Source organism: Macaca nemestrina, chromosome 18, assembly GCF_043159975.1.
Source record: "Macaca nemestrina isolate mMacNem1 chromosome 18, mMacNem.hap1, whole genome shotgun sequence".
Taxonomy (NCBI): Eukaryota; Metazoa; Chordata; class Mammalia; order Primates; family Cercopithecidae; genus Macaca; species Macaca nemestrina.
In genome coordinates this window covers 52,646,544-52,667,891 of record NC_092142.1, presented here as the reverse complement: position 1 = coordinate 52,667,891, position 21,348 = coordinate 52,646,544, and the positions used below count along the sequence as shown (strand labels likewise).

The 21,348-nt window shown below is 37.6% G+C and overlaps 2 protein-coding genes across 13 annotated transcripts in view; one reads left to right on the top strand and one right to left on the bottom strand.

The window, feature by feature from the left end:
- The window catches only part of LOC105494095 (FTO alpha-ketoglutarate dependent dioxygenase), a 445,404-nt gene extending 438,643 nt beyond the window's left edge, over positions 1 to 6,761 (bottom strand). For 8 of the 9 annotated variants that reach the window (XR_011616468.1, XM_071084539.1, XM_071084538.1 and 5 more), the window contains exon 1: positions 6,493 to 6,761. Coding sequence is in view for 7 of the 9 variants with exons in the window: in XM_071084539.1 (XP_070940640.1) it covers positions 6,493 to 6,645 (153 nt within the window). In the remaining 2 variants the exon portion in view is untranslated. The remainder of the gene's footprint in view (positions 1 to 6,492) is intronic. The other variant, XM_011762204.3, reaches the window with a different exon arrangement.
- The window catches only part of LOC105494093 (RPGRIP1 like), a 114,992-nt gene that overhangs the window by 11,164 nt on the left and 82,480 nt on the right, over positions 1 to 21,348 (top strand). For 2 of the 4 annotated variants that reach the window (XM_071084537.1, XM_011762197.2), the window contains exons 1-5: positions 6,927 to 7,153; positions 9,987 to 10,078; positions 11,916 to 12,060; positions 15,869 to 16,167; positions 20,288 to 20,390. In XM_071084537.1, the coding sequence (XP_070940638.1) occupies positions 9,994 to 10,078; positions 11,916 to 12,060; positions 15,869 to 16,167; positions 20,288 to 20,390 (632 nt within the window). In that variant the 5' untranslated portion in view covers positions 6,927 to 7,153; positions 9,987 to 9,993. The other 2 variants (XM_011762198.3, XM_071084536.1) reach the window with 2 other exon arrangements.

Genomic DNA, 21,348 nt, shown 5'->3' with positions numbered 1-21,348 from the left:
CACCCAGATGTTTATGCAAAATCTCTCAATTTTTAAATATTAGAAAATAATTCTGAAACAACTTTCAGTTTGTTTGGGCCGAAACTTACCTACGGCCAGGATGCATATGTGGATTGTAAATATGTGACCTCTAGAGGTTCCATCTTTCCTCAAAAATATACATGCAAAAATGTAAAATCTGGGCCAGGCACGGTGGCTTACAACTGTAATCCCAACACTTTGGCAGGCTGAGGTGGGTGGATTACTACGTCAGAAGTTCGAGACTAGCCTGGCCAACATGGTGAAACCCCGTCTCTACTAAAAACCCAAAAATTAGCTGGGTGTGGTGGCATGTGTCTGTAGTCCCAGCTACTCGAGAGGCTGAGGCAGAAGAATCCCTTGAACCCGGGAGGCGGAGGTTGCAGCGAGCTGAGATCGCGCCACTGCACTCCAGCCTGGGCGACAGAGTGAGACTCCATCTCAAAAAAAAAAAAAAAAAAAGCCAAATCTGATTCCAATCATAAGGAAACATAAGACAAATAAGAATACAGGGCCATTCTACTAAATAAATAAATAAAAAATAGCCTGCACACATCACAAATGCCAATGTCTTGAAAGAAAAAGGATGAGGAACCAATTTAAAGGACATGAAAGGACACCAGATTAAAGGAGAAGGGACCAAAGGGACCTGACAATGAAAGGTAACATGCGATCCAGATGGAAACTGGACCAGGAAAAAATGTTATAAAATTCATTATTAGGACAATTAGCAAAATTTGAATATGGACTTTGGATGAAATAATGGCATTATATCAACATTAACTTTTTCTGAAATTAACAACTGACTGTGTTTATATTTGTATGTAAGAGAATGTCCATGTTCTTAGGACATATATGCTGAACTATTTAGAGGTAAAGAGGACTGATGTCTCCAACTTACTCTGTAATGGTTCATTAAAAAAATAATTGTTCATATGGATATATATGGCAAGAGAGAGAGAGCAATCAAGTGAACACAGCAAGATATTAACCTGTGAATATGGACAACAGGTCTATGAGAGCTCTAGATTCTACTCTTGCTCTTCAATAAGTTTTAAATCATTCAAAATAATAAATTATAACATCTGAGAAAAAATGCATAGAGCCAGCCCCACCCCAGCAGAGGAACCCTGAAACCACCAAACTCAAGCAAGGGCATGCTACTCTATTCCTGGGATAGCAGCTAGACCTAATCACACTGGGTCCTCACACCAACCCACAGAAGCAGCTATTCTTAACCTCATTTATGACTGCAGAAACTGAGGTACAGGGTATGAATCCCCTATCCCAACAGTAAGGAAATAGTAGACGCCATGGTTCTAACTCAAACCATCAAATCCTAATCTGGACTATTCTACTATATGCCTTATAAGAAAAGTTCATTTTAAAAATGCATGAATACCATATAGTACTCTCATACGCTGAACACAAGTTAGATAAATGTTAATCATAGGAAGCTATTTGGTGTAACCTTCTTATTCACCCTCCAGACTTGGAAACAGCATAAAAGTCTATAGCATAAGCAATCGCAAGGAAGAAACTACGGTCTAAGTTATTTCAAAGAGAAAAGAAAAATAAAAACTAAGTACCCATTATGGAGATGACAAAGTTTAATTTGAAAAGCAAACAAGAAATCTTTGTGACTTTGGGATAAAGATTGCATAGACATGACACAAAAAGCATGAATCATCAAAATGAACATTGATAAATTGGACCTTTCTTAAAAACTATTAAGTAACCTAGATGAATGGAAGATAACGTTTGCAACACACATAGTAAACAAAGGATTTATATCTGGAAAATATAAAGAACTCATAAAACTTAATAATAGGAACACAAACAATCCAACAAAAAAATGGGCAAAGATTTTGAACAGATACTTCATAAAAGAAGATACATACATGTCCAATAAGCACATACAAAGATGCATAACATTATCACCCATCAGAGAAATGCAAATCAAACCACAATGAGATACCACTTCACACCCACTATGATGGCTACAATAGAAAAGACAGACAATAACAAGTGTTGACAAGGATGTGGCAAAATTGTAACCCTCAAAATGGCTAGTGGGGAATGTAAAATGGTGTAACCACACAAGTAAACAGTTTGTCAGTTTCTTAAAATTTTAAACATAGATTTACCATATGACCAGTAATTCCACTCCTAGGTATCTACCCAGGAGGAATGAAAACACATCCACACAAAAACTAGGGTGCAAATGTTCACAGTAGCATTTTTCATAATGGTCAAAATGTAGAAACAAATCAAATATCCATCAACTGGTGAAGAGATAAACAAAACATGGTATATCCTGACACTGGAATTCTTTTTTTTCTTTTTTTTTGAGACAGTCTCACTCTGTCACCCAGGCTGGAATGCAGTGGCACAATCTGGGCTCTCTGCAACCTCTGCCTGCCAGGTTAGGTGACTCTCATGCCTCAGCCTCCTAAGTAGCTAGAATTACAGGCATGTGCCACCACTCCTGGCTAATTTTTGTATTTTTAGTATAGACAGGGTTTCACCATGTTGGCCAAGCTGGTCTTGATCTAAGTTATCCTGACTTCAGGTGATCCACCTGCCTTGGCCTCCCAAAGTGCTGGGATTACAGGCATCAGCCATTGCACTAGGCCTGACACTGGAATTCTATCTATTGTGTAATAAAAAGGAACAAAGTACCAATACATGCTGTAACATCAATGAACCTCAAAAACATCCTGGGTGAAAGAAGCCGAAGATAAAAGACCACATATTGTATGAGTCCATCTTTACAAAAATGTCCAGAAAAGGCAAATCTAAAGAACAGAGTAGATTCATGGTTCCCTAGGGATGAAGCAGAATTGGGAAATAACTGCAAATGAATACAGTTTCTTCTGGAAGGGAACTGTTCTAAAATAAGACTGTGGTGATAGTTACACAACTCTGCAAATATGCTACCAACCATTAAGTCCTACACTAAAAACAGGTGAATTTTACGGTATGTAAATTATACCTCAATAAAGATTTACAAAAAGAGAGATATGCAACATCATTAGACATCACTGAAATGCAAATTAAAATCACAAATATCACTGCACACCTACTAGAATGGTTAAAATGTAAAAGACTGACAAGCATTGCAAGGATATGAAACAAGTAGAACTCTCATTTTACGTTCCCACCAACAGTTGGTAAGAATGTAAAAGGGTGCAGTGCATTTGAATGTTATCCCCCAAAAAGGTATGTCCAAATCCAAAAACCCGGCAAGTGTGAATGTAACCTTATTTGGAAAAAGTGTCCTTGCAAATGTAATTAAGTTGAGGCTCTTAAGGACCTCAAGATCATCCTGGATTTAGGATGGGTCCTAATCCAATAACTGGCATCCTTTTAAGAGAAAGGAGAGAGAGATTTGAGACACAGAAACAGAGAGAAGAAGGCCATGTGAAGATGGAAGCGGAGAAGTTATGAAGTGATGCTACCACAAGCCAAGGAACACCAGGGACCACTAGAAGCTGGAAGAGGCAAGGAAGGAGTTTCCCCTAGAGTCCTTCAAAGGGAGTATGGCCCTGTTGACACCTTGATTTCAATGCCTCATCTCCAGGACTGAAAGAGAATAAATTTCTGTTGTTTTAAGCCACCAAGTTTGTGGTAACTTGTTGCAGCAGCCATAGGAAACTAAAACAAATGGCCAAATCACTTTGGAAAACTGACAATTTCTTCATAAGGTTAAACAAAGAACTCCCCTATAACTAAGCAATTCTACTCCTGGGCATTACCCGACAGAAATGCAAACTGAAAGACTCTTACATGAATGGTCATAGCAGCTTTTTTTGACAGAAATGAAAATGGAAAGACTCATACATGAATGGTCAAAGCAGCTTTTTTCATAAGGGTCCAAAACCAGAAACAATCCTAAGGTCCAGCAACAAGTGAATGAATGAACAACATGTGGTATCTCCATACAGTGGGCCACTAATCTGCAACAAAAAGGAACAAACTATTGATACATACAACACCATGGATTAATCTCAGAATCATTATGCTGACCAGGCACAGTGGCTCACGCCTATAATCCCAACACTTTGGGTAGCAGAGGCAGGAGGATGGCTTCAGCCCAGCAGTTCCAGACCAGCTTGGGCAACATAGCAAGACACCATCTCTATTAAAAAAAAAAAAAAATCATTACGCTGAATGAAAAAAAAGACCCAAAATTATACACTGTATGCTTCCACTTATATGAAATCTAGAAAATACAGATGCATCTACAGAGACAAAAAACGTATCAGTGGTTGCTTGGGGGCCGAGGTGGAGGGAGGGAACTGAGAAGGAGAGAAATGTTCGCTATTCCCATTGTCGTGGTTTTGCAGGTATATACATTTGTCAAAAGGCATCAAATTGTACACAGAAATGGTTGCAAATGACTGTATGTAAATTATACCTCAATAAAATTGATTAGAAAAAGAGAAAATAATTCATGAGCCATTGGACATTTTACATTTAAGATTTAAAACAACTACTTATACTTTGTTCTAACCAATAATATTAAGCAAACAAATTTTAAATGAAGAGCAAATTTGTTAAAGAAAAAAGGAAGACAACTTGCTCTACTAAGTCAACATGTTTCACAAGCAGAAAATGGAAAAAGCCTTGAATTTGGAGTCAGAAGACCTGGCTCAGAGCGCTAGTTCCACTTAGCAACCAAGTGGCCTTGATCAAGTCACGATTTACCTACAAGTCTCAATTTCTACATCTCTAAAATATAGATGACACTAATAACTACCTCACAGGCAACAGTTATGGTTTCAATAGAGTAAGAGCTCCTTTCATGCAGGGATTCTATTTTAGCCAAAATTATACTCCCAACGTATGGCAAATAATAGGTGCTCAATAAATCTTCACAGAATAAATGAATTACTTGAAAAATAAACCTGAAAGATGAGAAAGACATCATGCACAACACCATGAGGCAACATTTGTTTCTTTGCACTGTGTAGACTAAAGCAGAAGAGTCGCCCTCTTTGTGCTTATCTTGAGTATATTATCCACATCATTTGCAGACTCAAGCACGAAAACTTCCAGTCCCTTATGAAATACTGCGATAACTCAAGTCAATATAGAGCAGATTTTAAATTTTAAATCCTTAGGTGCACTGCCCTAAAACAGACTCACTTGTAAGATGAAATTCTACGAAAGCAAGAACTGTGTCTATGTTATTTAACACTGATATTCACTGCCAATATTTGCCTAACATATAGTAGGCAGCAAATAACGTGTGCAAAGGCCCTGAAGCCAGATGAAGTACAGGGAAGAGTGACTTTTAAGAGGCCAAAGTGACTGGGAGGCAGACAGCAGAGTGTCATGTCCAATGGGGTTGTGAAAGCAGGTAGGGTCCACACCACGCAGGATCTTGCAGGCAATGTGAAGTTTTGTCTTTATCCTAAGAGCAACAGAAAGCCATGGAATATTTTTAAACAGGTGGTTGGCAGAGTAAGGAGAAAGGAAAGGGACATAATTAGATTTGCATTTCATGAAGATCTTACTCTATGGTGTGCAGAAGAGAATGGTAGTTGGGGGAAGGGAGAGAAGGTGGAAGAAGAGTTAAGTTAGGGTGTAGAGTGAGTATAGGCCAATCAAGAGGCTATTCCAACAGTCCATTAAAAAGATAATGGTAGCTTGGTCCAAGGTAGTGGAGGTGGGAGAAAAAAGTGGACGGATTCCCAATACACGTACACAAATCAACAGGATCTGACTTTGAGAATGAGAGAAAGGAAAACACTCAATGCTTCTGAGTCTCAGTTCTTCATCTGTGAAGCAGGGCTGCTGTTTATACTCCATCTGTATAATACCTATCTTGTAATCTGCTGTGAAAATGATATGAAAAAATTTAAATATTATGCACCTAACTCAGTGCCTGACCCACAGTAAATGCTTTTTAAAATCGCTGTTGCCATTATTATGGTCATCCCATGGAATGGCAACTACCGGAAACTGAACACCAACGGTAGAGAGGAGCAATGTAGTTAAAGATTCATATCCACAGCGCGCTGAAAGACACAAACTGTTATCAGCCGGTCACTGAGACAATTGTTCCAAAGAAACACAGCTGACCGCACAGATATTTCATCTAAGACGATCTCAGTCCTCAGAGACCATTATGAGAAAGCACAGCTGGTATGATCACAGTCACCTGAGAATCCGGTAAACTGAGGCACAGAGATGGCTACAAATTTAACCAAGGAATAGGTGCAGAGGAAGGACAAGGAAATGGGTATCCTGCTTCTCATTTTTGAGCCGATCCAACAAGACTTGGCCTGCATCCTGAAGAAGAATTTGTAACACCCCCTCCAATGTCTCCAGGTCCCTTGCTGACAAGGCCCTGTCATCCCTTAGCCTAACACTGTGCATCCGCTCGCCATCAAACCAAGCCCTTCCGGTTCCCTGATACTAGCTCACAGCGCACGAAGATCCCCAAGCCCCGGGAGCCCCACATACCTTAGCTTCGCGCTCTCGTTCCTCGGCGGTCGGGGTGCGCTTCATGCTGCCACTAAAGCCGCCTTCGCCACCGCAAGCTGCGTAGATCCCCTCGCCCTGGACCCCGCCTCCTGCATGTAGTTCTCTCAGCGTCCTGCTCCCGTCCGGGGCCATTCTCCCTCAGAGTGGAGAAAACTACAACTCCCAGAATGCACCGCGGCGACGCCCGCGAGTGCCTCGGGATTTAGAACAGGAGAATTTCCCAGGTCCGACTGCTGGAAGAGCGTAGTCCTCTACACCGCGAGCAAACAGGCTGGAGTCCAAGGAGAACTACATTTCCCAGGAGGCAACGGGTGCCTACCATGTTTCTCCCGTGCTCCTCTCGGCCAGCCGCCCGCCACGCTGTCGGCGCTATAGCAACGGTAGCTAGCTGCAGGGCCAGTGGAGCGGTGAGTACTCGGGAGGATGCGAGAGCATGGGGGTGGGTGGAGGTTGCGGACCCTCCCCACTGCAGCGCGGGCCAGGGTCCTAGGGTCCGCTCTGCGGTCTGGAGAAGGCCCTGGAGTTCTGCTCGCGTGAAAGCAGCCCAGCCCGAGACACCTCCACATCCTCAGGCCTGAATCACAGCCCGCCCTTTATCCTCACATCCAGGACCAACCTGAAATGTATCCCAGCCATGAAGGTGAGAGTTGATGCTGCTAATTGCCATCTCTATCCGGATCCTGCAAGTTGTAGGTCCCTAACACAGTTTGCTCATTTTCCCTGGATTAGGAATTGGTTGGTTGACCCTAAAACTCCTGAGTGTTCTATTGTTTGCTTAATTATATATTATTTGTTTATCATCTGGTTACCTCCATAACTTGCTAGCTTCATAAAGGTGGGGATTTTGCTTGCCATTTTAATCTCAGTGCCTGGTATTCATTTATTCATTCAAATAAATATTTTTTCTTTATTCTTTTGTGTGTGTGTGTGTGTGTGTGACAGGTTCTTGCTCTGTCGCCCAGGCTGGAGTGGAGTGGTAAGACCTCAGCTTACTGCAACCTCCTCCTCCCGGGTTCAAGCGATTCTCCTGCCTCAGCCTCCCGAGTAGCTGGGATTACAGGCGTGCGCCACCACACCCAGCTAATTTTTGTATTTTTAGTACAGACGGAGTTTCACCATGTTGGCCAGGCTGGTCTCGAACTCCTGAGCTTAAGTCATCCACCCGTCTCGGCCTCGCAAAGTGCTGGGATTACAGGTGTGAGCCACCGCGCCCAGCCAATCATTCAATATATATTAATGTTGGTTCCTACCCTGTACCAGGCACTGTTCCTGAACAGCTGTGAACAAGACTAATACCCGTCTCAAGATGTTTATCCCTTTTTCATGGAGACAAACAATAATTTATTTGATAATTTCAGATAAAGACTGTTGCTATAAGAGAAACAAGCCAGGCGTGGTGGCACGCACCTGTAGCTCCAGCTACTTGGGAGGGTGAGGTGGGAGGATCACTTGAACCCATGAATGCCAGGCCAGCCCAGACAACAGAGCAAAACCGTGTCTCAAAAAAAAGAAGAAAAGAAAAGAAATAAACAGTGAAGAAATGTAAGGAAGATTACTCTAACATAGGATGGTCAGGGAAAGCCTGTCTGAGGAAGTGAGCTGAACTCCAAAGACTGAGGAGCCAGCTAATACAAAGGCCTTGAGTACACAAGGGTGTGGGGGGTTCGAGGAAAGTAAAGAATAATGTAGGTGAAGCATACTGAGCAAAGAAGGATAACATGAGATGGTGTTGGAGAGGCATTGCAGCGTTGTGCAGGATTACTCAGCTTCCACACTATTATTAACATTTTGGGCTGGATAATTCATTATTATGTCTCCTAAGCACTGTAAGATATTTAACATCATCCCTGGCCTCTACTCACTAGATACCAGTAGCATCCCCCTTCCTTGTTGTGACAACCAAAAATATCACCAGACACAACTATTAATACTTCCAACTACTACCTTAGTTAACTAATCTGTGTCTCAGCTTCCTCATTTGTAAAGCGGTAATCATTTGAGTAACAACCTCACAAGGATATGGCGAGACACTTCATTAATTCCTATAACAGAGCACTTAGAACAGTACCTGGCACATAATAAGCATTCAATGAATGTTAACACCATCAACATCATCATCATCATTATCATCATTCTCATTATTTTTAAAGTGACCTTAATTCTGTCATGGAAAACTAATCATTTTCGTACATGGGCCTGTGTGTCAACAGGATCCTAAAAATTGACCTTTTCTATAGCAGTACTTCCAAAAGAAGTAGATGATCTCCCAAGGATTTGTCTGTTAGCTGTTTCTGTAACAGCAAAATGCAATGGTTCTCCACCATTTGTGAGTTATAATAAAAGTTATGAACCCTCCTTAAAAGATATTATATATATACGTATACATACAAAATTTGGTAAACCATCTCTGGGTTCACAGACCCTGAAACCCCACGGACTCCATTCACTCACTCAACAACTATTTAATGAATGCCTGCTCTCAGAATGCACTAAGCTTTATGCTAGCATCAAAGAGTACAGAGGTGAACAAGACAATGAAACTTGCTACTCTCTTGGTCTTTACATTCTAGAACCAATATCCTAGAGCTTAAGAACTCTGCCCTAAATTTAGAGTATCTTCATTCACAGTTTGCATTTAGCTTACTAGATAGATTGAAATGAAAATATAAAATCCTTTATTTTTGCATACTAGATACTGTGTGGACCACTCATATCCACATTCAAAATAAAGCTACTGTGTGCATTTCTGTAAAGAATAGAAACTATAAAAATACCAGAATTAGCTAGACAGCCTATATGTTGAAGTAGTTGAACTCTGGGCGGAACCTAAGCCTCATGGCAACAAAGGCAAGACACACACACAAAAAAAAACCTAAACCAGTTGGTAAATTTATGCAACGAAACCTCTTTCACAAAACTTGGAACTGCCCACTCATTTGTGCATCAAGCAGACAATTAATATTTGAGTAATATTGACATCCCAGGCACATGTGATCAGTGCTTTTACTTTACTCATCCCATTTACCCTTAGAATAACTCTGAGATAGGTATTATTTTCTCCTTTTTAAAGCTGAGAGACTGAAACTCAGAGAGTTTAGGTGGCTTGACTAGTTCGTTAATGATAGAGCAACCTTTTGAATCAAGTTCCTGACCTGAGTTTTTTCCAAGATACCTGCTCTCTTTTGGAGGCTGGGGAGAGGAAAGGGATGGAGAGGAGGTATTTCTTAAATGATAATCTTACCTCATTTCCTAAGCAAACTGTAGGAAATATACTGTTGAAAGGAACACTGTCTCCATGATTGAATGTAGTAGTACTTTTAGAGTAGAAGCTTTCATCTTCTCCAAGCAGCACATATGGACAATAAGATGCCCATTAAAGTTCTAGTCCCTTTTTCATTTTATTTGATTCATTCCATTGCATAGTTAATGTAATAACTTGGAAAGAGTTTATTTGAATTTTCTTTTTTCCACAGCTAGACCATGTCTGGTCCAACTGATGAGACTGCAGGAGACTTGCCTGTGAAAGATACAGGTCTAAACCTCTTTGGAATGGGAGGGTTACAAGGTATGGCCAGCTGTTATTTATTACAGTTATGAACTTTGATCACTGACTTCTTTACTTTTAATTTAAAGTATTTCTGATACTCATACAACCCAAACCATTTAAGTAACTATATAGTCCTTGATTGTACTAAACAAAAAGATGGAGAGTTTAGAACACATATGGTATTTTACTACATGCGTCAATTATCAACAGCTCATAGAAAATGTACAATCCCCCCTCTGTTCTGATAAAAAATTAACATAAATCATCTTTTTAAAATTCCTTACATCAGTAGAAACTACATAGAGAGTATCAAGCCTCCAAACCGAATTGCCTGGTTTAAATTATATTCAGTATTAAAACATTTCTTTGTGTTTAAATTTTATATGGGAGGAAAGGCCATATTTTAAGTGTTTTGCCTTTGAAGTAGAATATCTCACATGATGGTGACTTTTTTATCAAATTAATATGGATTAAAGGTTTTCTTTATCCTTTTATCACTTAGTAGTTGCTGTAGAGCTAAAAAGCACTTTCAAATTGAGAAAGAAAAGCACCACATTAAAGAACAATTTAGAACAGAGAGCTGTGTTTATCTTTGTTTGTTCATTGTGTCAGCTATGCTGTCATGCATGTATCAATTATCAACAGCTCATAGAAAATGTGAAATCCCCCTCTAGCCTGAGAAGGCTAGGGATTTAAGATACATTCCATTTAGGAATCTACGTACACTTTTTAATCAGAGCAGTGTAAATGGCCACTGTGAAAACCAGAAAAGTGGTCAATGTATTGTTTATTGAAAAAGATAAAATTTGGCTACACAGAATTTTTTTTTTTTTTTTTTTTGAGATGAAGTCTCACTCTGTCACCCAAGCTGGAGTGCAGTGGCAGGATCTCCACTCATTGCAACCTCCGCCTCCCAGGTTTAAGCGATTCTCCTGCCTCAGCCGGCTGTGTAGCTGGGTTTACAGGCATGCGCCACCACGCCCAGCTAATTTTTGGCTACACATATTTTATTGTTGAAAGTAAAAAGTATGTGTAAGCTTTGCTTTGCAGATCTTTCAGGGAGCACCAGGTATTAAAATACAAATAAATTTTAAGTGTGCAAAGCAGTTTATTGGGTTTTGATACTCTGTGAGTTCAATTCTTGTCCTCAGTAACCTATCACAGGACCTTAGTCTCTATCAGTTTGTTCTTTGTTTCTCTTGGAGAATTGTTGGAAATCGACTTACTTCACAATGTTATGGAAAATACCAAATGTAAGCGTCTGTAAAAAGATATCATATATGCATGCTAAAGAGTATAAACATTCTTAAAATTTATATAAGGTAGTATATAGAGAAATTATTTGTGAAGCTTTTAAATAATAATTTTTAAATTTAGGGGTTTTTTGATTTGATCTTACAACTTTTATAGTTTGTTTTCTAAAACACCCATAGTGCAGAAAAATATCTTAGTCATAATATGTTTACCAAATTACTCTTACTCTTGCCTTTGTAAAAAAATAACTTTCAGATACTCTCTTAGTTGTCACAACATTCAGCATGTAAATTCAAAAGTCTTTATTGAATCAGAATTCTGTCTTATATTCTTAAAGAATGGCTACTTGAATACATTTTTGAATGGATACTATTGTTGTTCAAATTCCTAGTACTGTATGTAAAGTATTAATAGCAAAGATTTTTACTCTTACCTTAAATAATTGATGTAAACAATACTACAGCATTTTCTAAAGCAATCTTAACTGTAGGTCCCAAAGGAAAAAATCTAAGATTAGTGCATCAGAGGTGATATTAATATCAAGAGTTTTTAGAGACTATTTTAAGTAACCTCACAATTAATTATCTTGGCATTTTTGCAGAAGCTTCAACAACACGGACAATGAAGTCTCGCCAGGCAGTGTCACGTGTCAGTCGTGAGGAACTGGAAGACAGATTTTTGCGTTTGCATGATGAGAACATTTTACTTAAACAGCATGCCCGCAAGCAAGAGGATAAAATTAAAAGGTTATGATAAAAAGCTTTTAGCTTTTTTTCTTGACTCAGTAAAATTTGAAGGGTATGGTATTTTATAAACTTAATTGAAAACCCCACCTTGAATCTTTTTTGGAACAAGGCAGGATGTAAATAAGTACAATTTTTAAAAATGGAAAATCTTGCAAACTAGAATAATAAACCAAAAAGATAATGAGTGTTTATTATGTCTGAATTTGCTGTTTAAAAGAGAAAAGCTAATAGCTAAGAGTGCCAGGAGTATATCATATCTATAAATAACTTTTGGTTTAATATTTATAGTTTAATAAGCAAATGGCCAAAGCATCTGTGTTTTAAATGTCTTGATTTTAAAATGAAAGTTTTAAAAAGTAACTAACTATTCTAACTTGTTAGAATGCACGTTCTCTTAAGATTTGGGGTTTACTAATGAAAACATCACTTCAGTCTCTGGAACGTATTTAACTTTGCTTGGGTTATACTAGATTCTATATTGATTTCAAAGAGTCTCTACTGTTTCTGAAGAAACAGTATTGTCACTTTTGATTTATGTGCAAAAAATCTTGGCAAAAATGATTTCTTAAGAGTAGACACTCTTTCATTCTTTTTTATTCAGAAATGCTGTGCCTATCTTCTGAAGGGACGGCATTAAAAACAAAGTGTGTTCAGATGTGTAATCATGAGCAGGTCTGTATTCATATTTATGTTCTAGGTTCAAAGAAAAGGTGAGACAGCCATTGAAGAATGAAAATAGGGTTTTTCTGCTTAGATTTCATCCTGAGGAGGTGGTTCCAGTTCAGTTTCTACTCTGTGGACTTTAACAACCCACTGACCTGCTATGTGCAAGCCTTTTACTTTGAGTTGGGTTTTAGTCATGATGAGGGCTGTTTTCAAGATTTGTGACTTACTTGCCTGATTCCTTTTCTGACCATTATCCCACACACATCAGCCAGTCAGAAAGAGGCATGTAGTCGGTTATGACCACCTAACAATTTTTTTTCTTTGTAAACCTAATTGGTCAGTAAGAGAATTGGATTCACATATTTGACCTCATTAGTAATTTGTCATAGCCAGAAAATAAAAAACAACTTAATAATGAGCCATGTAGTTTAATGGGAAAAGGACTGATCTAGGAATCAAGTTGTATGTATGCATTCTGTTATCTCTCTGCCACTAGCCTATGGTATGTTCAAGCCATTTAACCTCCTGGAAGTTTATTTTACTTAGCTATGAGAGTAATGATCCAATGAACAGTATGACCCAAAAGCTCTAAATTCCTCTCAATCTCACACCACTGACTGTGACCTAGATACATGGGTAGAACTGTCTTTAAATTTATCCTTAAGAAGTAAATAGGCCGGGCGCAGTGGCTCACGCCTGTAATCCCAGCACTTTGGGAGGCTGAGATGGGCGGATCACTTGAGATCAGGAGTTCGAGACCAGCCTGGCTAACATGGTGAAACCCCATTTCTACTAAAAATACAAAAAATTAGCTGGGCGTGGTGGCGCAAGCCTGTAATCCTAACTAGTCAGAGGCTGAAGCAGGAGAATCACTTGAACCCGGGAGGCGGAGGTTGCAGAGAACCGAGATCATGCCATTGGACTCCAGCTTGGGCAATAAGAGCGAAACTTTGTCTCAAAAAAAAAAAAGTAAATATTATTATTTTCTGTAAATGTAGATTTTATAAACTACCTTTTTATTTTTTATTTTTTTATTTTTATTTTTTATTTTTTGAAAGGAAGTCTCACTCTGTTGCCCAGGCTGGAGTGCAGTGGCACGATCTCAGCTCACTGCAACCTCTGCCTGCCATGTTTAAGCGATTCTCCTGCCTCAGCCTCCCAAGTAGCTGGGATCACAGGTGCCTGCCACCACACCCAGCTAATTTTTATGTTTTAGTAGAGACAGGGTTTCACCATGTTGGCCAGGCTGGTCTCAAATGAACTCCTGACCTCAGGTGATCCACCCACCTTGGCCTCCCAAAGTGTTGGGATTACAGCCGTGAGCCACCGCGTCTAGCCAAAACTACCTTTTTAAATAAGCACTCAGACTTTGCCAGATCACGTATGATTCATTAATATGATAAAATAATCAAATCCAACAAATGGAATGTATGGCTATTACGAGACAAACACATGAAATCATGTTTCTTGACAAAGTTTATTTGAGCATCATTTGAAGAATTTAAAGATCCCCTATTGATGTGCTTTTCCTGCCTTAAAAATTAGGGTCGTTTATTTTTCTCTGGTTGTTAACTGCCTTTTTACATTAAATCTGTGTCTTTCTTTTGAATGTAATCTATATCTCTGTGTGAAAGTCTGTCTGTAACAGAAAATTCAGATATTTAGGTTGACATCTCAATTGTATGACAACCTTACTTTTATGCACAGGCCATTGGGTGGGGCTTAGGACCCTAAACTCATTAAAGGACTAGGTAGGGTGTGTGGCCCTCTTGGACTGTGATACCTGGCCAAATTTCCCAGTGATATATCATTCTCAGAATTAGGTGGAAAAGGAACTAATCCATTGATTATTTTACTAGAGTGTTTGTGGTACTCTTGGATCTTGGTTTTTATTATCCTATATCCTTTATAAAGCATGCTTAATGGATGTGCCTCCAGGGAAGGAGAAAACAATCTTAACTGATTATGTTATGCATAGCTCTCCCTGATGCCACATGCTGTAGGCCGAGTAGCCAGAAGTGTAGATAGACATGTATTACTACCGCATTTACAGCGGACTCCGCTTAGGGCAGAAAAAAGGTTGTTCTGTGACATCCCAAAGCTATTAAGGATTTTTTTATTTCACTTTTGTTCCCTTAAGTAAAAGCTTCTGTCCATAACCATGCTAAAATAAAGCAAAACCCATTTAAAGAAAAATGAAGTGTGTTTTATTTTCAATCTCCTGTCTGGGTCTTTATAAAAATAGATTCACTATAAACTAGAATCAGCTATTGAAGATGTGCGACCAATTTTGTAAAGTCTTGAACTTGTGTCTCTCATCAAAGCCACCTTTTCTTTCTTGTCCTGCCAAGATTTTTCCATTCACTGTCAGGCATGTTTTCCGTACGTGTATATTACATCACCCCCATGTGCCCTTTCTGTCTTTTGTTCTTTCTAACCAGTTTTTATCAAAACTTAAGAGAATCAAGGGTATAAACTCCTGATATGTCAAAAGCACAATTTATGTCCAAATTTAAAGATAGCATTAAAATGATGCTTTTGCATCTAATTATTTTTTACCATTAAACACAAGTGTTTCTTGAGCACTAAGCAACATTTGTTGGTGCATTTTGGTTTCCTTTGGATTTTTCATTGGGCTTTATATGTGTGCATTTACGCATTCTAACATTTTTGTATTTATAGTGTGTCTTAATCCTGGAGAAACTGAAAACAATATATTACCTAAATGCTGCACAGTCTTAATACACTTTTCAAAAGTTTTAACTTACTGTGGATTGCAGATATAACCCACTACATCCACAATCTGTAACTACACTCAACTGCATACAGCATTCCTATATAAGGTCATGCGTTAAAAATTGCATTTCAGGAACATATGGAGTAAATATGTGTCCTCTCTTTACTAACCTTAAATGATAAGCCTTAGGAAACTGTTATTTGTCAGTGCTATAAAGCAGATTGTTGCCCAGTGGTTTCAATTATCATCAAAGGATTCTTCACAGGCAGTAATAGTTACATCAAAACCTGAAATTTATTATTCAGGTTCTGCACTGAAGTCTTCACAGTGATTATGTTCCTTTCAACAGAATGCATTTTATGCTGACTTCTCACATTCCTTTTCATCTTTTTATTATTTCCCCAGAATGGCCACCAAGTTAATACGGCTAGTTAATGACAAGAAAAGATATGAGCGGGTTGGTGGCGGCCCCAAGCGGCTCGGACGAGATGTGGAAATGGAAGAAATGATTGAGCAGCTGCAAGAGAAAGTTCATGAGCTTGAAAGACAAAATGAAGCCCTCAAAAACAGACTGATTTCAGCCAAACAGCAACTTCAAACCCAGGGTTACAGGCAAACTCCATACAATAATGTACAATCTCGTATTAACACTGGACGTAGAAAAGCAAATGAAAATGCAGGCTTACAGGAATGCCCCAGGAAAGGTAAAACAAAGCTTACATTAAATCTAAACTGAAGTCTTATTGGATTGTTTAACAACAAAAAAAAAACACAAAGTTTTACTTCTGTGTTATTTATGCTTTTAAGCGTCTTTAGGAAGAGAAAAATAATTTTTGACTTTCTCTTTGATAAAATAATATTGTCAAAGAAGATTATTTAAGGATCACTATATCAGTCTCAAATTTATTTAGTAAAAACATTCTGCATAACCTTAACGTAAGAGACATGTATGAAACTAAGTAAAATGAGTTGAATTGAGTTTGGGTTGGTTAAATACACTGTACTCAGGCAGGTAGAGAAACCAACTAGTTTGCTTACATATGACCACATTTACTGTATTGAATGATCACATTTAAGTTCTTCATCCAAAGATCATTTCGAAAATTTGCAAAAGTATTGAAATCTTTCTCATTGGATGGCAGTAGCATGACAGTGGCATGTGCATGTAACTAGGGGTTTAAAAAGTTACGTCCTTATTTCTCCACTTACTAGCTGGTGACCTTAGACAAGCCTCCTAATCACTGTGACCCTGAGTTTTCTTTACATGTAAAGTAAAAGCCTTGAAACAAGTGACGATAAAGGTCTCGTCCATCTCTAAAAATGATCATAGGCCAATCACTTTATTCACTTTAAAAATTAATAACCTAAAATGTACCCAAGTTGCAAAGTAATTCAATTGTGTAGACAAGACTCAATATAGAACATAAATATTTCTAATAAAAATTTTCAGTTCTCTTCACCCACAGAGAAACTTTATTATAATGGAACCACAATTCAATAAATATCTTAAGTAACATTTTTAAAATTTCAACTACTAGGAGAGGAAATTAGGTTTTAGTTCTAATTGGTTTTTGTTTGCAATATACTTTACATAAAGACCAAACATTTTTAGGGATATAAAGTAGCATGTAAAACTTTAGTTTAAATTCTTTGAAGAATTAAAACAAAACAAAACAAAAAAACCATGAACAGAAAGGGAGAAAAATTTGTTGTAGTTTGCTCTCCAAGCCAAAATGTTAACACTATCTTTTCCCTAGATAGAGTTCCTTTGAAGTCAATAAGGCCTCCACACAGGCAGGAGGCAGCTGCAGGATGAAAGGGCTTGGCTACTCCTAGCTATGTGAGATTGGCAATAGACTCTGAATACAACTAAAGTAAGCATAATGAATTATAAATCAGAAAGTACATTCTGCCACTGCTTAACTTTTTTACATGGAAGATAATACTGACCTCAGCCTCATTTTCCCCATGTATAAAATGGAGTGATAATAATACAGCTTGGATAAGAGATCAGGAGATGGTAGCTCCCACAATAATATATTTTACCTTTAAAGTGACCTATCGTCTCTGAACCTTAGTTTTGCCATCTGGAACTGGAACTGGGCAAGATGATCTCTAAAGTCTGCAAGACCTTTTATACTAAATAAAAATAATGTTCACACTAGGCACAATGGCGTACACCTAAAGTCCTCGAGAAGCTGAGGTGGGAGGATTACTTGAGCCCAGGAGTTTGAGTCCAGCCTGGGTAATATAGTGAGATACTGTCTCTAAAAATAAGTAAGTCTAGGCCAGGTGCAGTGACTCACGCCTATAATCCCAGCACTTTGGGAGGTCAAGGCGGGCGGATCACAAGGTCAGGAGATCAAGACCATCCTGGCCAACACAGTGAAACCCCGTCTCTACTAAAAATTAAAAAAATTATCTGGGCTTGGTAGCATGTGCCTGTAATCCCAGCTACTCAGGAAGCTGGGTCAGGAGAATCGCTTGAACCCGGGAGGCAGAGGTTGCAGTGAGCCGAGATTGCGCCATTGCACTCCAGCTTGGGTGACAGAGGAGACTCGGTCTCAAAAATAAATAAATAAATAAGTCTAATGCCCAGATTTTACATTAAATCTTAACTGAAGTTTTATTAGTTCACTTAACACAAAAAACACAAAGTTTTGTTTCTGTATTATTCATGCTTGTAAGTGTCTTTAGGAAGAGAAATATAAGTTTTGACTTTCTCTTTGATAAAATCATAATATTGTCAATGTTAATTAAAATGGCAAGCTAATCTAGTGCTATAAATTGCTGTTCAGACAGGAGAGTTTGCTGGAAGTTCCTCCCTATAGCGAAATTAAGAGCCACAGATCAGCAGACTCTTAAAAACATGACTACATAGTTTAAATTTCTGCTTACATTTGTACTCTGTTGGTGATTCAGACCTTTCTCACTGTTCAGGATAGAGTTCAGGACATGGAAGTGACACAAAACATTAAGTAGAGATGAATACTTTCTTAATCAGTCTTTATGAGTAAACCTGAAGCATCATTACCAAAACTGACACCTTAACAGGCTCTTCAGGACCACCTTTGAGGCTGAGACAGGCCAGACTTGTCAAGAAAATATCTCAGCCTGAGATGGCTGGCTAAGAACCCTAAAACCCCTCTCTGGCCACAAGCAGCCTTTACCATCAAGCTGCTGTACAAATACTACTGTTTTCTGTTTGTGCCTTGTCAGGATAAAGGATGGAAAGCACTGGCTAAATGTGTGATCAATGTAATATAGCAACAATACTTATTGTGAGGAACCAATGGAACAGAGATCTTTGTAAAGCAAAGGTTTTAAAATGTAACCATTGGTGGAGAGTAGAATGATAGTTACTAGAGGCTGGGAAGAGTATGGGGCACTGGGGAGGATGAAAAGAGGTTGATTAATGGGCACATAGATACAGTTAGATAGATTAAAAGTTCTAGTGTTTTATAGCACAGTAGAGTGTCTATAGGCAACAACAGCATACTGAATATTTCAAAAATAACCAGAAGAGATTTGAAATATTCCCAACACAAATGATAAGTGATCAAGGTGATAGATATCCTAAATACCCTGATTTGATCGTTACACATTGTATACACGCATCAAAATACCACATGTACCCCACCAATATGTACAAATATTATGTATCAATCTTTAAAAGGTTAGATAGATAGATAGATAGATAGATAGATAGATAGATAGATAGATATATGACCATTGGCAAATCAACATGAGACTGTAAGTTTTAAGATACGTTTTGAGTATTTTTTATTTCCACTAGTAATGTTGAATTTTTTCATGATGTATGTAGGAAAAGCGTAAGAATTAGCATTACTGCCAAAATAATATAATTGGCAAATTCTAACACAGTAAACTATTTTAATGTTTTAGGGAGAGCCTTTTCTATTTTTCAGGATTACAGCAATAGGTATTGACTGCTTTGGAAAGAGCAAGTAATAGTTCCATTATTCTTGTTAAAATTCTCCTTTTTTTAAATTTTCTCTTTACTGAGAATATGCAGAGCAATTAAATCTCACTTTTAGAAAGTTAACTTTTCTAAAGAGAATAAATTTGTTTTTTTGTTCTCCATTTAAAAATCTTAATCATCTGTGATGCTTTATCTACCTTAAACTCTAGTATTTATTCTATAAATGTAAAATAACTCACATAATTAAGAATATATCTTATTTTTAACAATGGGACTGTCTCTGTAAAATTGTACATAATTATTTCTATAAGAAAAAAATATTTTAAGTGCAACAGGGAAATGTTTTATTTAAAGGAATTCTAGTGATGATCCATTCTCAAAGTACCTTTTCATAAATAGGGATTTTCTTATTGGGTTGGAATAAATCAAAATGCAGAAAACATTTTTACTTAAACATTTAAGGGCAAGGAATATAAATGAGTAATTTAAAAAAAAAAAAAAAACCTTATCACAAGCACTGGGGAAAAATCAAGCTTTTATAACCTATTTACATTGTTAAAACTTGGATAGAAGAGTGATTTATTTCAGAAATTACTGCAGGAGTCTAAATCTTAAGTTGAATAAAATTATTTCTAGGTAATTTGATTTCTACAGTAGATTTGCAAAATGAGCAATACTTGCTGCTGTGTTTTATTTAATGCCTTCTAGTGGCTGAGATCATATATTCCCTTTGGCAGTGTATTTATAATTCTGTGTACTATAAAATACATACCTCTTAATACTTAATAAGATTTTATTATAAATATCCTTATTATAGCAAATCAAAGATCCTTCTTTTCTAACTTCAATTCTATAATCGTATTTTATTACTTTGTTTTTAGGTATAAGATTCCAAGATGTAGATGTAGCAGAAACTCTACATCCCATGTTTACAAAATATGGCAACACTTTACTTGAAGAAGCCAGAGGAGAAATAAGAAATTTGTATGTGTTCTTTTTTTGTGGTCATTTGAGAACTTTGGTTATTGATAATGTCTTTTTTTAATCCTTCCCTTTCTTTTATTTTAAACCAAACTGGACTACATATAAACAGTTTGCTCCACTGAAATACAGCTATGTTCTGTAGGGTAACAACAGATATTTTATAACATGTTCTCAGAAAAATGAGGAAAATGAAGAACTTATCCAGCTGCCTCAATGGAAGGATTTATCGAATAGTCTTCTTTATTATAATTTTACCCTCAGAGGAATGGCATAAAGTCTAGTCAATTAGAATAGTGTAAGATTTAGAGGCAACATTTTTATTCCCAGAAAATCACAGGTAATTTTTTTAGATCCTGAATCAATTAGCCCTTTTGTTGGTTAAAAAAAAAATAAAGAATTGGGGAGTGGCATAAAAGTTTGGAGTTATCAGATACATATGGATTTCAGATTTTGTTTTCGTGTGAGTCTGTGGCACTGCATTCTTCATCATATCATGGTTTCAAAAAAGTTACTTCTACCATATTTAGCTTACTTTTCTAGTTAATCCAAGCCTCATGGTTTCAGTGTCTGTGAGTCACACAAATGAAGGTAAGTTTCCACTTTAAGCCTTCACCTTGATCATCAAAAAGTAACAATACTTCATGAGAAAGGAAAACATGGCACACAGTATCCTATTTAAGATAGTTGCTTAAGAATAATATAGTCTTCAAATGTTTCCTTTTGAATCTTTTAAGTAGCAATTACAGCAATGATTAGCCTGCAGGAAAATAAAAGACTAGACATAATCTTGTTACCTGATGATCACCTGAAAAGCCAACGTTTATACCAGTTCCTGAGGCTCATTACGGTATGATGCTGCCAGACATGATAGAGTCTGGCATAAATGTATGCCAGAGACCACTAAGTTATACTTGGCAAATTTCCTGCCACCTCTCTCTGAAGTGTTAATTTGGGTGTT